The sequence below is a fragment of the Rhipicephalus sanguineus genome, chromosome 2 (genome assembly GCF_013339695.2).
Source record: "Rhipicephalus sanguineus isolate Rsan-2018 chromosome 2, BIME_Rsan_1.4, whole genome shotgun sequence".
In the NCBI taxonomy this organism is placed as follows: Eukaryota; Metazoa; Arthropoda; class Arachnida; order Ixodida; family Ixodidae; genus Rhipicephalus; species Rhipicephalus sanguineus.
Window position 1 is genome coordinate 138,139,417 of NC_051177.1, and position 13,674 is coordinate 138,153,090.

The following is a 13,674-nucleotide window of genomic DNA, read 5'->3' on the forward strand; positions in this document are numbered from 1 at the left end:
GTGCTATGCTCGGACATTGTCATTTGTAGGTAGTGTTGGCCTGAGTACAATTGTTACCTTGATGCATGTCTATAACCAACGTCGGATAAAATAAGTCTGGTAGAGGGCCTACGTGCTAATCATTTGCTTCATTATACGCCATTATGGCACACGGGTCGATATCAAGTTTACGTTATCAGGAAGTACATGTGCCCTGCATTACCGGTCTCGTCTCAGGCCCTCGGTATTCTCATTGTGAAAGTTACGCAGCGCAAGCCCTATTTGACCCTATTAACACATTATATTCGCTTGTGTTTTATGCTCTGAGAGTATTTTATTTCTTGCTTATCAAATAATGTTCACAGTCATCTGCGCAGTCTTTCGTCCTCCCGTTATTTACAAGAACACTTATAAATTTAACGTCCACAGCTCTAAATATAACAGATAACCATCATTGGATATTTTTATTTACATTTAATTATAGTCACAAACTAATCCGTTTTATCTGTCAATGGTAACCTGTTGCGAATTCAGTTGCGTGAACCCTCAGTTCAGCAGCTGCGACTGTAAATGTTAGTGTTGCAGATTCAAGAGCTATTCCATGTATTTCTTTTAAACAAACTGTTCTATTAATCGCAGGTTATGAGAAGAATGTTGCGTTAAGAAAAAGAAAGCCCCTGCCTTACTGACCTTTTTGCTTTTTCAACGCGCCTCGGAGGTTACATAAAATTTCCGACAGAAACAACACGTTTTAGTTGCTTTTCTACCATGATATATTGTGGAAAATGCTTTACATGGATTGCATATTGTTTAAGCGGTGATACATGGTGATAGACGGTTGCCCCACCATGATTTAATGCCGAACATAATGAAGAAGACGTTCATCTGACACTACATCATGTCATTTAGCTCAAGCATAACGAACTTTCTTTCTTAGTAGATTTTCCTTCAGTGTGAACACGAAATTCCGAAGTCGAAGTTTGATCAAAAATTCAGAATTTTATGGTAACTCACACTGGTGTTGCTAGGTACACCATGCTTTTCCATTCGTCCATGTACATCATCTGTCCTTTTAGGTGCAGCAGTGCGTCCTCGTAATCTGCAAAAATTCAAAATATGGTCCTAAAACCTGTGCGGGGCATGACCCAGTACAGCACTCCGCAACATTCTGCGAAGTCACCAGCGCAGAACAATCATTCACGTTTAAATTTCGCCATTTTATGTGCGGCGCCTCGCCCATTTAAACAAAAGCAGCAATATCAACCGCACCGGTCCTCTGCTGTATTGTATTTATTTCACCAGTAGAAAGAGAGGGGGGAAGGAACATGCATTGTAATAAAGAAAAGGAACACATAGCCATTCTACATCGCTTTAGGCTCTCATCCGAAGTACACTACCGACGAATTTTGTAACTTTCAATTATGTACAAAATCAGCAAGTACCCTTTCTAACTACTTTTATTGTTCAAACTTAGATCTACATTGAGTTTTCCCTACCCTAATTCTCTGTTGCAGGTTACACCACCACTGATTTTAATAAAGAGACAAGCGCTCAAATTTGATGCTGACCGGCATATAATTCCAACAGCGCATTGCGTAAGATCCTGCCGTCATAAGACCAAAATAAACCTTCCGAAATGTCCAAATCATCAAGTAAGCTCTAGTAACCGAAATAAAGGTCCCCATGTAATTGCGAAATAATTTTATTGATCGGAAATACAGCTCAGATCTCTTCAACAAAAACTATTGGAGTATTGAATACCCTACTAGTGAGGTTTTTGGAATTTCAATAACCCGTGTACAGAACCCGTATTTGCAGCTGTATCGTAATTTAGTTGGCTGTTCCCGTCGGCTCTCAACGCTGGTTTTAATGCCTCTAACGCCCGTGAACTATTACAATTTCGTGAATGCCTCTAACGGCCGTTAACTATTACAAAGCTATTGCAATTTCTGATTTACCATCCTCGTTTTCAGTGATGTCGCGTGATAATGCAGCTGCAGACGCACACCAAAAATATGGCTGATTAGGTGGTCATAAAAATGCCTAACAGTGAATGTGCTTTTAAGTGCGTAGCACTTAAAAGGCCCGGCTTGTCATTTATCCATAGATCTCATGTGGTGTTATCACGCTCAGAATCAAATGGTCAATACAGGCCGAAACCAAGGCTAGCAATGCCTAAAACCGGGTTCAAACTAACGAACGAGGTCTAAAATAAGATGATTAAAAGAAATAACCAAGAAGTCATTGCAATAATCAACTTAAAACCGCTAAAAACGTTTCGTAAGCATGCGTCTGACTCCGGCGCCGCGCAAGACAGGGCACTACCGCCTCGCTAAGCAATCGAATGTTCCTCTCACCGGCACATCTCCGGCGCTAAATCTGAAGCCGGAAACAACTGAACGAAACTCGCTGCGGACGACACGTATCTCAACTACTGTAGCAATGAGGGAGTCAATAAAGCCCGGACGAGATTCTACTCGTCCTGGGAAACCCTACATGCTTACCTCAAACATCGGCGTTATCGACGGTTCGGTAAACAGAGCAGTGGAAACTGAACGAACGGGAATCGCTGGGTGCCCGTGCTACGCACTTCCTCATGTTTCACAGTAATTGAGCTGCATTTAGCGCAGCACTTGGTGCTACACCAATCGCTACACAAGAACGGCATTGTTTTACTACAATCTTGTTACGCAAACGTTGTAAAAGCGTTCTCGTGAAATAGTCAATTCAAAGTTATGAATGTATGTAAAGTTCATTTTCCTGCGCTTAACTGAGAGAACTAAGGATGGAAAACTCGGCAACACAAAAGGTGGCCACGACTAACGTCATCATGAAGATACGCGGCACTGTGTAGTATCGTATATCGTGTCAGTGTTTTTTCTTCAAAAAAGAACTCACTGAAATCTCCGTTCTCGCTGAAGTCGCATTGCGACACGTTGTCTTGGCTGCTGTTCAGGTTGCACCGGGCTCGCACCGCCTCCAGCGAAGTCAACTCGAATACGTTGTTCGTGTGGCCCATGATCTGCGAGTGGTTGGCGCCGTAACCGACATTGCATAATGAACAAAATTGCGCGAGTGGTGGGCATCCCGATGTCCGCAGACAACCTTTACGCATACTCAGTATTCACCTCCAATTGCATCTCTCTGTAAATGCAGGTCATCGTAAGCCGTTGAATGGCCTGCATGTGTGACGACGGTTTCGTGAGCTTAAGATTCTGGGCTGAAGTAAAGATACTGCAGCACGTGAACTGTCTGAAGTATGTACTGCTAAAAGAGCCACGGAGTGCGTCAGCCATACGTCAATCTGCTTATTTGGTAGCGAGAGACGCATTTCTGAATTGTCTTTTCCTTTGCCGTGAAGAGCTTGTGTGCATGTGCTTGACTGTTTTCAAAAGTGTTTATTTTTTTCTGCGGAGCCCCAATAAACCAATTACGAGTTAGCGCTCGCGCTGCCCAATCTTTCCTATGTCCGTGTCCTGTCGCGTTGCAATAATACCTGTATGTGTTGCATCTCTTTGTCGGCTTTGCGCTCAGCCCGATGTTATGAGTAAGCACCAGTGGCGTACGAGCGCTTGCAGCTAATGCTCGCAAGTAAGGCTGTCGCTTTTATGAAATAACTTTCACCGTTTCATCTAAAACATTCGAACATCGCCTGCATGTATGTGTGAATGTTCACAGAGAATTGCTGACGTTTTTACACACAGTCAAAGTAGTAATATATTAATTCACTGCTTGAAGTATCACTCCAACGTTTCCCAAGCCGAAACGACCAGTTCATGTTGCGCGCCGAGTCCCTACGAATATATGCACAGCTTATGTTTCTTCACACGGAGAGTGTCTTTCAAAGAACATTACTTCCCATAATCTTAATAGTTGGGAAAGTGCAAAGATTGTTTTCTTAACGCTTAGACATTCCTACAAAGCAAATGTGATAATCTTTTGAAAATTTTCGATAGTGCGTCAGATAACTCATAATAACAATATTTTTACCAAATATTCTTTTTCAAGCGCACTTTCAGTTTACCATGCTTCAGCTTGACAGGCCAAATATTATGGTCTCACAGATTACGGTGCCGAAAATTCAATTTCGAAAAATTTTGTAACGTATTGCATTGCGTTTAATTTCTCCATGCATATTTCTTCCATCAAGCTCTCTCGAACGTTTCGATGTTTTCATCAAATAGGGTGTCTACCAGCCTGACATCGTATACGTTCAGCGATCTGTATCGGACGAGCTTAGACGCGCGCGGTCGACGTGGGCGGATTAGGGCCCTACACTCTAAGAAAAAGAAAGTCGTATGACTGTTTTCTAGCGCGCGTGAATTCTGTCTTGTCCTGTATATGACTGTCTTTAAAGAGACACGTTAACCGTCACTGGAGGTCATTATAGTCTCGTCGGGGAGTCGTGAAGCCCTAAAGAGTCATGGCGCTTGTCTCCTTTAAGATAGTCATATATGCTACAAGTTCAGACTTACCGAAAATATTGGCACATGCTCTTTTTCTTTTTCTGAGAGTGTATAGTCTATTACAACCTAATATTAAAAAAAAATCCGGCAGATCCCCCGCACAGTGGGAATCGATGTAATGCGAAGCAGCCAGCAAAGAGCTGCATACATCGCCTTGTTTGTCTTTGAGCCAAATGAAATCACTCATGCCATGGCATCTACTCCACCATATATCGCATGTTTGCCATGCACGCATGCATGCACAATCTGGTATACACCATGGGTGCTATGCAGGATGGCCCGAGTTTGGCGAAACTCGGGATCTTTCCGAGCTCTGGCAACACCCCTTTTTGAACGAGTTAAAGGGGTACTGACACAAAATTTCGCGGCCGAGATAGCCTGCTGGATCGATTTCTGTGCGTGTACCATCTGCAAAATATCGACAGCGAATAAAGCTTGGAAGGTACTTTATATGAATTTTAAAGTTCGCGTGCGCGATCCAGCATTATGCCGCACCTGTTGCATTGACACCCTCGGAGGTGACCCGAGGTGACCCCCCTACTTCCCCTACGTAACCGTCGCAGCCGGTACAACAAGTTATGATGACGTCGTAGCCGCCATTTCTGTTTTGACGCGCTCGCCGCTGCGCTGTTGGTGTCTGCTCGGCGGCTGCTCGTGAGTGTATGGCCGCGGCGCACGCGTTGAAAGTTTTGTGTTTGGCGACACTACCGCTTTCCCGTTTCCTGCTCCCAATGACTTCTTGATTTCCCTGTGCTGCCTGGGCTGCAGTGACAGGCCACAATGCCGAAATCCTTCTGCGCTATTTCCTTGACGCGCGGAAATGCGTCACTGTTTTGTGTGCTGACGTGACCGAGCGTTTCACTCGCTAGGTGGTGATAGTTGCACCCGGCGGCTTGTCGTTTTTCGAGTCCTGTCAAACCGTAACTGATGCTGTGTCGGTTATGAGGAGCTTGTAATTAATTATCCGTCGCCCGCTGCAGCAAACGATGTGCCGTGTTATGACTAACAGGTGCCCAGCAACACATTTCAGCAAAAGAACGCGGGGCGAAAATATTTGTGTCAGGACTCCTCTAACAGGACGAGAAAGTGAAATCCATCACTACGCGCGCGCTCCGTTCCATTGGTTACGATGGATCGCGGCGTTACGTCACGGGCGGTCGAGAAGGTTGGGTGGTGTCTTCAAACTAGAGGCGCCTTCTTGCATTTGTTTGTCGTTCCACTGAGTGCAGAAGTGCACCCATGCAAGAAAAGTGGCAGCAAGTTCTACTAACTATATTTTTTATGTGTTCGCGGGCCCTTTGAATCCATTTTCAAGCGTTTAACGTCTGCACTAAGTATCCTTTAGAATAATCAGCACCACGGCCTCCGAGATTAGTTCCGACCGAGCGCCTTACAACACCGCGGCTATAGCTAATCGTCGAGGCCACGTGTATAATCACCATGGTCGGCCTCTACATTCTAGTACGTTGCTCGGTCGGCGCGCGCCCCCTTCGTCCACTTATTAATCGTCTGCTCGCTCCCCCAGCAGGTGCGGCCGGCTGATTAGATAATTGGCTGGGCGGTATACCTAGCTAAGTGAGGACATGCTATGACGAAGCTGATTAAGCCAAATCATGCTAAGGCCGAGCTAATTAAGCCACGTCTTACTAAGACCGTGCTAATGAACAGTGTAAAACTAAGAACAAACTATGAACATGCTAATTAACACAACGCTAAATAGGATAGCGTGTAAATAAAACCAAGATAATCAAGACATTACTCACCGAGATCGTGGTAATTAACATATTGCTAATTAGGTTTATGCTAATTACCTCTGTACAATTCAGGACTTTGCGAATTAAACCTGAATAATTAATGCCGCGGCAATTAACGCATTAGCAATCAATACAGGACTATTCAGTTTCATGTTAGTTAAGACCGGGCTAATTAGGGGCATGCTAATGAACACGACGCTAATTAGGAGCGCGCTAATTCACACTAAGCTAATTAGAAACTTCCTCACCAAGTACGTGGTAATTATGGTCACTCTAATTCGGATTATGTTAACTACATTCGAGCTAATGAGGACCTTGGTAATGAAACCTGAGTAATTAATACCATGTTAATTAAACACTACCAATTAAAACATAACTATTCACTGCCATGTTAATTAAGGTCTAGCTAATAAATAGCACGAATATTGAAACCGAACGGACACGGTCATTACTCCGAAGCAGGCCAAGCATACTGAGTAGACGAGCTACGTAATAAGCTTGAAGAAGCAAGGTGATCACAAGCTCCTCCGATGGCCCCAGCATTGCACAAGTAGTGCAAGCTGACCAAATTATTTTATATGCAAAGAATCTGCTGAGTAGCGTCCGCTGCATGGAACACTTGACAGGCACACTGGCACTATGACAGTCCCGAGTTGAACTCTGGCCTTTTCAGAATCAACGAGTTTGTGCCCGAGTTCGCACGTCAGTCAATTTGGTTGACAGACGCCCGCGGCGAAGATCGGGTCCGCCCACCACGTCTGCTCTTGTGGAAGAGCAGTGCTCCCGGCGCAACGCCAGCCAGCGGCACGATTCATCTGTCAGCCTAATGGCACAGACTATGCACACAAGCACAAAGAACTAAAGGTTATATCGTCACGTGGCTACGATGTCTCGCATTCAACTTCACCGCGCTCACGATGTACCATTCACAGCCACGAAGCAAGCGCCCCTGGTGGGATTTGCGGCGAGAAGTGTTATTATTTACTTGTTTGTGGCGACATTGTTTCTACCGATTCGTTACTACAGAAAATTCTTCAGACGTGTAACGTAAGTAGCAGTAACCTGTCCATTTATTTATCTGTAATATTCAAGACAAGCGAAACGAACTGCACCAGATTGCTGTATGTGCGCCCTTCTTGCCTTCGAGAGTGGAAATTTCCATGCTGCAGGTGGAACGAAAGGATTCTCCGAAAGAGAACAAACGCCCACGAACACGCCCATAGGAGGCGCGATGATCAGTTAGCAACACGATAGCGCGACAATCACGCTGACGCCGCTAGACTGTCAAAATATTGACTTAGTGGCGGCACTGACGCGTTCGCAAGCGGCGTTCCTTTGAAAACCGCCGCAAATGCCGTACATGCGTATGTGACGTCATGCTCGTTCTTGTAGCCGTTTTTATCAACGCTGCTATCGCGTGCTCCGCACTATCTTCCTGTCATGACCGCCGTAATTCGAGCTCGGAGCAAACTCGTGTGCCCGAGAAGCTCGGGCCATCCTGCATAGCACCCCATGCCAATGAAACCCATATTCTGGTATATACAATGCATGACCTGTCGTTTATGATCACCACGCACTCGTGTCATGCCGTACCAATTTTGGTATATATCTAGTTAACAAAACGGCCGGAAGCGCACCATGACAGTGGCATGTAAATCATACCGTAGATGACATGCATAACATGATTCGCATGTTAAGACCTCTCATTTATGTTCGTCGTACAGACGCATCGCGCAATACCAATTTTGGTGTATATCAAACGAGCGAAATGACCGCGAGTGCACCATGAGTATAGCATGTAAATCATGCCATACATGACATGCATATCATGGTTTTTCATGTTACCACCTGTCACTAATGTTCATCATACAGTCACATACCGCAATACCAGTTTTGGTGTATATCAAGCTAGCGAGACGGCCGCCAATGCACCATGAGCATGGCATGTAAGCCATGACATACATGGCATGCATGTCATGGTTTTCATGTTACCACCTATTATTCATGTTCTACATACAGTCACATCGCGCAATAATAATTTTGGTGCATATCAATCTAGCGAAACGGCTATGAGTGCGTCATGAACATGGCATGTAAATCATGTCGTGCATGTCATGCATGTCATGATTTTGATGTTACCACATCTCATTTGCGTTCGTCATACAGTCGCTTCGTGCAATACCAATTTTGGTGTACATCAAGCTAGCGAAGCGGCCGCGAATCCATCATGAGCGTGGCATGTAAACCAAGACACATGACACGCATGTCATGGTTTTCTTCTTACCAGCTGTTATTCGTGTTCTTCATACAGTCACATCGCGCAATACCAATTTTCGTGTATATCAATCTACTGAAACGGCCGCTAGCGCACCATGAGCGTGGCATGTAAATCTTGACATACATGACATGCATGTCATTGTTTTGATGTTACCAACTGTTATTCATGTTCTTCATACAGTCACATCGCGCAATACCAATTTTGGTGTATATCAATCTACTGAAACAGCCGCTAGCGCACCATGAGCGTGGCATGTAAATCAGGTAGTACATGACTTGCATGTCATGATTTTCATGTTACCACATCTCACGTTCGTCATACGGTCGTGTCGCGCAATGCCAATTTTGGTGTATATCATGCAAGCGAAACGGCCACGAATGCACCAGGAGCGTGGCATGTAAATCATGACACACATGTCATGGATGTCATGGTTTTCATGCTACCACCTGTTATTCGTGTTCTTCATACAGTCACATCGCACAAGACCAATTTTTGGTGCATATCAATCTAGCGAAACGAACGCGAGTGCGCAATGAGCGTGGCATGTAAATCATGTCGTACGTGACATGCATATCATAATTTTCATGTTACCACGTGTCAGTTATGTTCGTCATACAGAAATGTCTCGTCATGCCAGTTTTCGTATATATCCCTTCATTTAAACGGTCGCGAGCGCCCCGAGACCATGTCATGTAAATCATGCTGCACATGCCATGCGCGTCATGATTTGCATGTTAGGACCTGTCATTATGTTCGTCATGAACTCTTGTCTCTTGGTATATATGAAATTAACTGAACGGCCGCAAGAGCCCAAAGGGCGTGCAATCTATATCATGCTGTTCATGACATGCGTGTCATGATTTTCATGATATGACCTGTCATTTATGTTCGTAATAAGGCCATGTTATGACACCCTAATATTGGTATACATCCGATTAATGAAACGGCCAGGAGAGCAGAAAGTCGTAGGCGGCTAGATAGATAGATAGATAGATAGATAGATAGATAGATAGATAGATAGATAGATAGATAGATAGATAGATAGATAGATAGATAGATAGATAGATAGATAGATAGATAGATAGATAGATAGATAGATAGATAGATACGCTCAAAGTCGCTGAAGTTCGCTAAGAAATGAAAAATACATGGTTCATCCTTCCGTCATAGGAATCGGTATACCACGAAAGTGAAATGTGTCGTAACAGAAGTACTTGAGTGTTTGTTTTATCCGAGAACTTGCAGAATGACGGTGTTTGGCAGCTATGGTACCGGTTAGCGTGGACGCACCGCCGTTGATGCCTCGTGGCTCACTTCCATCCCGACGACTAACGTCCGTGGTCATGATTAAATCTTTGTGATAGCTGAAGCAGCTAGCATACAACTGGATGCAGCATATGACGAATTGCGCGCAAGTATAGAATCAACGAGCATAAAATAAAAACTTGTACTCGATATGCGCTCATTCAAAGCATCGTCATTTGAGCAGAAAAACGGCCTGAGCATTGAACGTGCTAAGGCGTTCCCCTTTCCGCTGGCGTCCCTCTCGCGGAGAAGGTGTGACAGCGCTGTGTGTGTTATTTTCGTCAGTCCTTGTCTGTTGCGCTGTTCTTACATTCATTATGCGCTACCAACATGCCTGACTTTCGAGATTTTTTAGTTTATAAAGACTCGTGTAAGTGTTTCGGTAGCAGAGTGGGTAGAGCGCTCGGCAACTTTTTCCGCGGACTGAGAGGCCGTGGTTTCGACACCCAGGTCACCCGCGCGAGCGGAACCTTTTCTTCTTTGTCATCTGTTTGTGTGCACTTTACCAACCTCAATTACGTGACAGAAGTGACGTCAGTGAGGTCTTGGTGGACCCCGGCATACAACACTTTCGTGTTAAATGTTTAGATTTCCTTAGCTGCGGCTAAATGACGTAATGACGTTAGCTAGGTTAACTTCCTTTGATGACAATTCCCTTTTGAATGTACAGTTTCGGTAAACTTTAGGATCCTTAAACTTATGGACTGTGTGAACGCACATAGACAGCTAGTACCTTGATGTTGACCGTCGTCCACCTCCACTGTATGCGAACGGAGCAAGCGTAAGCCCGCACAAAAGCGCACACGTGTAAAGGTGCATTTATAGACCCACGTGCTCGACGCGTGGGCGACCACTGGTGGCGTCCTGTCAAGCTACGCTGCTCCCGGCGCGCCTACAGAAATGCCGTCTCGCCTATAGCTCAACGCACAGCCCAACGCGTGCACTGACCGCTGCTTTCTTCGGAGCATGCGCACAATGGTTCTCGACCCACGCGCCGTTTTCAACAACGAAACAGTGTCGGCACCAGTTCCAGCGCAATGCATTATGGATCGGTGTAGCTTGTGCGAAGAAAGCGTAAATGGAGCAACAGCTATCTCGACGCCGGTCGCGTTAGAGACCCTTCGTTCGCATCGCACCTAATCGCATTCAACTGATTCGAATAATTTCCCTTATAGTTAATTGGCCAATTTTTGTAGTAAACCTCTGCTGCTATGTCATATGTGTCATATTAAAATCTTAACATCTTCTTTTCTTGTGTTGTTTTATTTTGTCGGCCTTTTTTTCGAATTCATGGAGAACCCCCACTCGGTAGTGAATCTTCGGTGCTCCCCAAAGAACATAATGCCACTAGGTGCTTGCACCATATTACAAGCTTCTTTCACAGCCATAAGCTCATTCTAATATTTCGTGACATCAAGTGTTTCTGCGTATAGAAGATAGCCGCATTATTCCATACAGAAATTTTGGTGTTGCTGGTTTTAAGAAATCTCGAAGCTCCCGAAAAATTTTACCGAAGATTCTGACATCAATTATAAGTTCAATACACCGTTTTATTCAGAAAATTCAAGCTTGTATTTTCCAGTAAGCAGAGTATTAACATTAGCATGGAGAAAGTACTTAGGCTTCCAACGAAAACGAGCTGGCACGACTGTCTCGCAGAGTTGGAGGACAGACGCACCAGGTCTTTATGAGGTTTTGCAATAATGCTAAGTTGTAACCTACTACAGTACGAGCATTCCTTGGCATTATTTTCTGTTAGGTCTCATTAGATAGTACGAGTGTCATCTTGTGGTGCTCAGTACCTTACCGCAATGAGAAGGCGTTCTGACTACTGTACTGAAACCTAATCGGACAATCGACTTCAAGCAGCTAAAAAAACTTGTCGATTTATTTTTGATTCACTAATAACGGTCTCTGATTGATTCCAAGGAACGTTGCTACTCGAGTTGACTCGGAGCAGTCTATTTACTATAGTAGAGTAATGGTTTCACTGACCTTGCGGCCGCCGTCATCAGCGGGTCTCTTGCGCAGTGAGGAAAAAAACAAACGAAGCGACAGACCCTTAGTGCATTCGAGTCACACAACGCCTTGTTAACAATAAAGTGTTTTATGCCGCGGCCCACCAAGACTTCACTAACGCATTTCCCCCATGGATATGACGTTGTCAAATGTACACTAACAGATGATAAAAAAGAAATAGTTGCGCCACTGGGAATCAAACCCACTGCCGCTCGCTCCACAGCGCGCGGCGCTAAACGACTCGGCCACAAAGCGTACGTTCTTCTCAGAGTTGCCACTTCCGCTTACAATAAGCGGATTTTGGCTGCTCCTTTCGCCGACTTGCTTGTAGAAATTTCTAGTCGCTTGTCGCGTTTTTTGGACTTATTTGAATTTTTCCAGTAAATATAGTTAGTTTAGTGATCATCACGGCATAAATAGCGCTCTTATTGTTCACTCATAGCGCGTTTGTCAACGACTGAGTAGTTCAGTGGTGTTGAAGCCAAACACGTTGGGGAAATCAACAAGTAACGTTAATCATGGATTGGCAAACATGCATTCAACCGAGTGGAGACTACGTTGTAGCCAATTTTAAAAAGTAAATATGCGCTTTCCTTCATAGTTGCGCATATTTGTCATGTTTTCCACTCCCCTTTGTACCTGAGAGACATTTTTTTTCTTTTAATGAAAAATATTTTCAAGGATGTGAAAATTTATGAAATGTATTTTTCTTCTTTTTTTTTGGGGGGGGGGGGCTTCTTCGTGAGAGCCCAGCCGCTTTCTGGGGCTTCTGTTGTGATTATTAGTTGCTTGTTAGCTCGGTAGCATCCGACAACTCTGCTTCTTCGGCGCACTAGCGGCGAGCTATTTATACACACCATATACCGCTGGGGGTACTCAGAGCTTCGTGGTACTTCAACGTGTTCTCGTTATCAGCAGCGAGATGGTGCGAAGAGCGCGAAGGGGGTGCTTTAAAGATCGTCGCCCCGCTGCGCGCGCCTCCCTACAGGGCGTGTTCGCTCGTGCGCGCGCCCTTATCTCGTGAGGGGGAGGCGGGAGTTTGTGCGTCTTGTGCGTTCATGGCAAAGCTTGCGTTCAAGTTAAAGAGTGCACTAAGGTCACTTCGCTTGCTGCAGCGGCCGCGTTTGCGAAAAGAGCGCGCTGCTCAAACACGAAAAAGTAACAACTGTAACAGTTCTTAGTTCGCGCTCGTCCTGAGTATACTTGTGCGTTCGTGTCGTGCGTCCTTCTTTGTGTTTGCCGGTGCTATAGCTGCCAAACGCCAATAGACATTCTACAAGCTCTCATACATCAATGCACAATAAACGCTCGAGTACCTCTGGCAAGACACGTTTCACTTTGGTGTCATACCGATTACGATGACGGAGGGATCAGCCACGTTTTTTGCCCCTCCACTTGCGCTCGAAGCACTGCCTTTGCGGCTATAGTCATAGGTATGCGCACGAAGCCAATTGGACAAGTAGACGATCGATTTGCCTGCGAAAGCTGTAACAAGCATTTTTCAATCGTTCTTAGGCTAAGCATTTAAGTTAAGCTATATAAACCACTGTGTGTGTAAATGATACAGAAAAGCCCATGGTGAGTTCGCTGTGATTTCTCGCCTACAAGCACCACTTCATGATCCTGTTGGCGAAGCTGAGGACGCTTCGAGGTGTGCTACGGGGCCTAGTCTCATGAAGATGAATCAAAAGCATCGTTATCGGTTTACATAACGCAAAAACAAGAAATAATAACATGCGCGAGGGCGATACAATGAAAAGGCAAACGCCTTTTCACGGTCTCCTTCGTTTCGCAATACTTATATTCAGCGTCCTAGATATCAAGTTGTCGTTCCACATGAAATGTACATTCGTGCTCGGCGCTATAGTGCTGC

General features: G+C 44.9%; 1 protein-coding gene across 1 annotated transcript in view; it reads right to left on the reverse strand.

The window, feature by feature from the left end:
* Positions 1 to 13,674, reverse strand: part of LOC119383701 (soluble guanylate cyclase 88E) — an 84,232-nt gene that overhangs the window by 34,106 nt on the left and 36,452 nt on the right. The window contains exons 5-6 of the mRNA XM_037651971.2: positions 2,878 to 3,001; positions 994 to 1,078 (exon numbers count right to left, since the gene is read on the reverse strand). Of these exons, the coding sequence (XP_037507899.1) occupies positions 994 to 1,078; positions 2,878 to 3,001 (209 nt within the window). The remainder of the gene's footprint in view (positions 1 to 993; positions 1,079 to 2,877; positions 3,002 to 13,674) is intronic.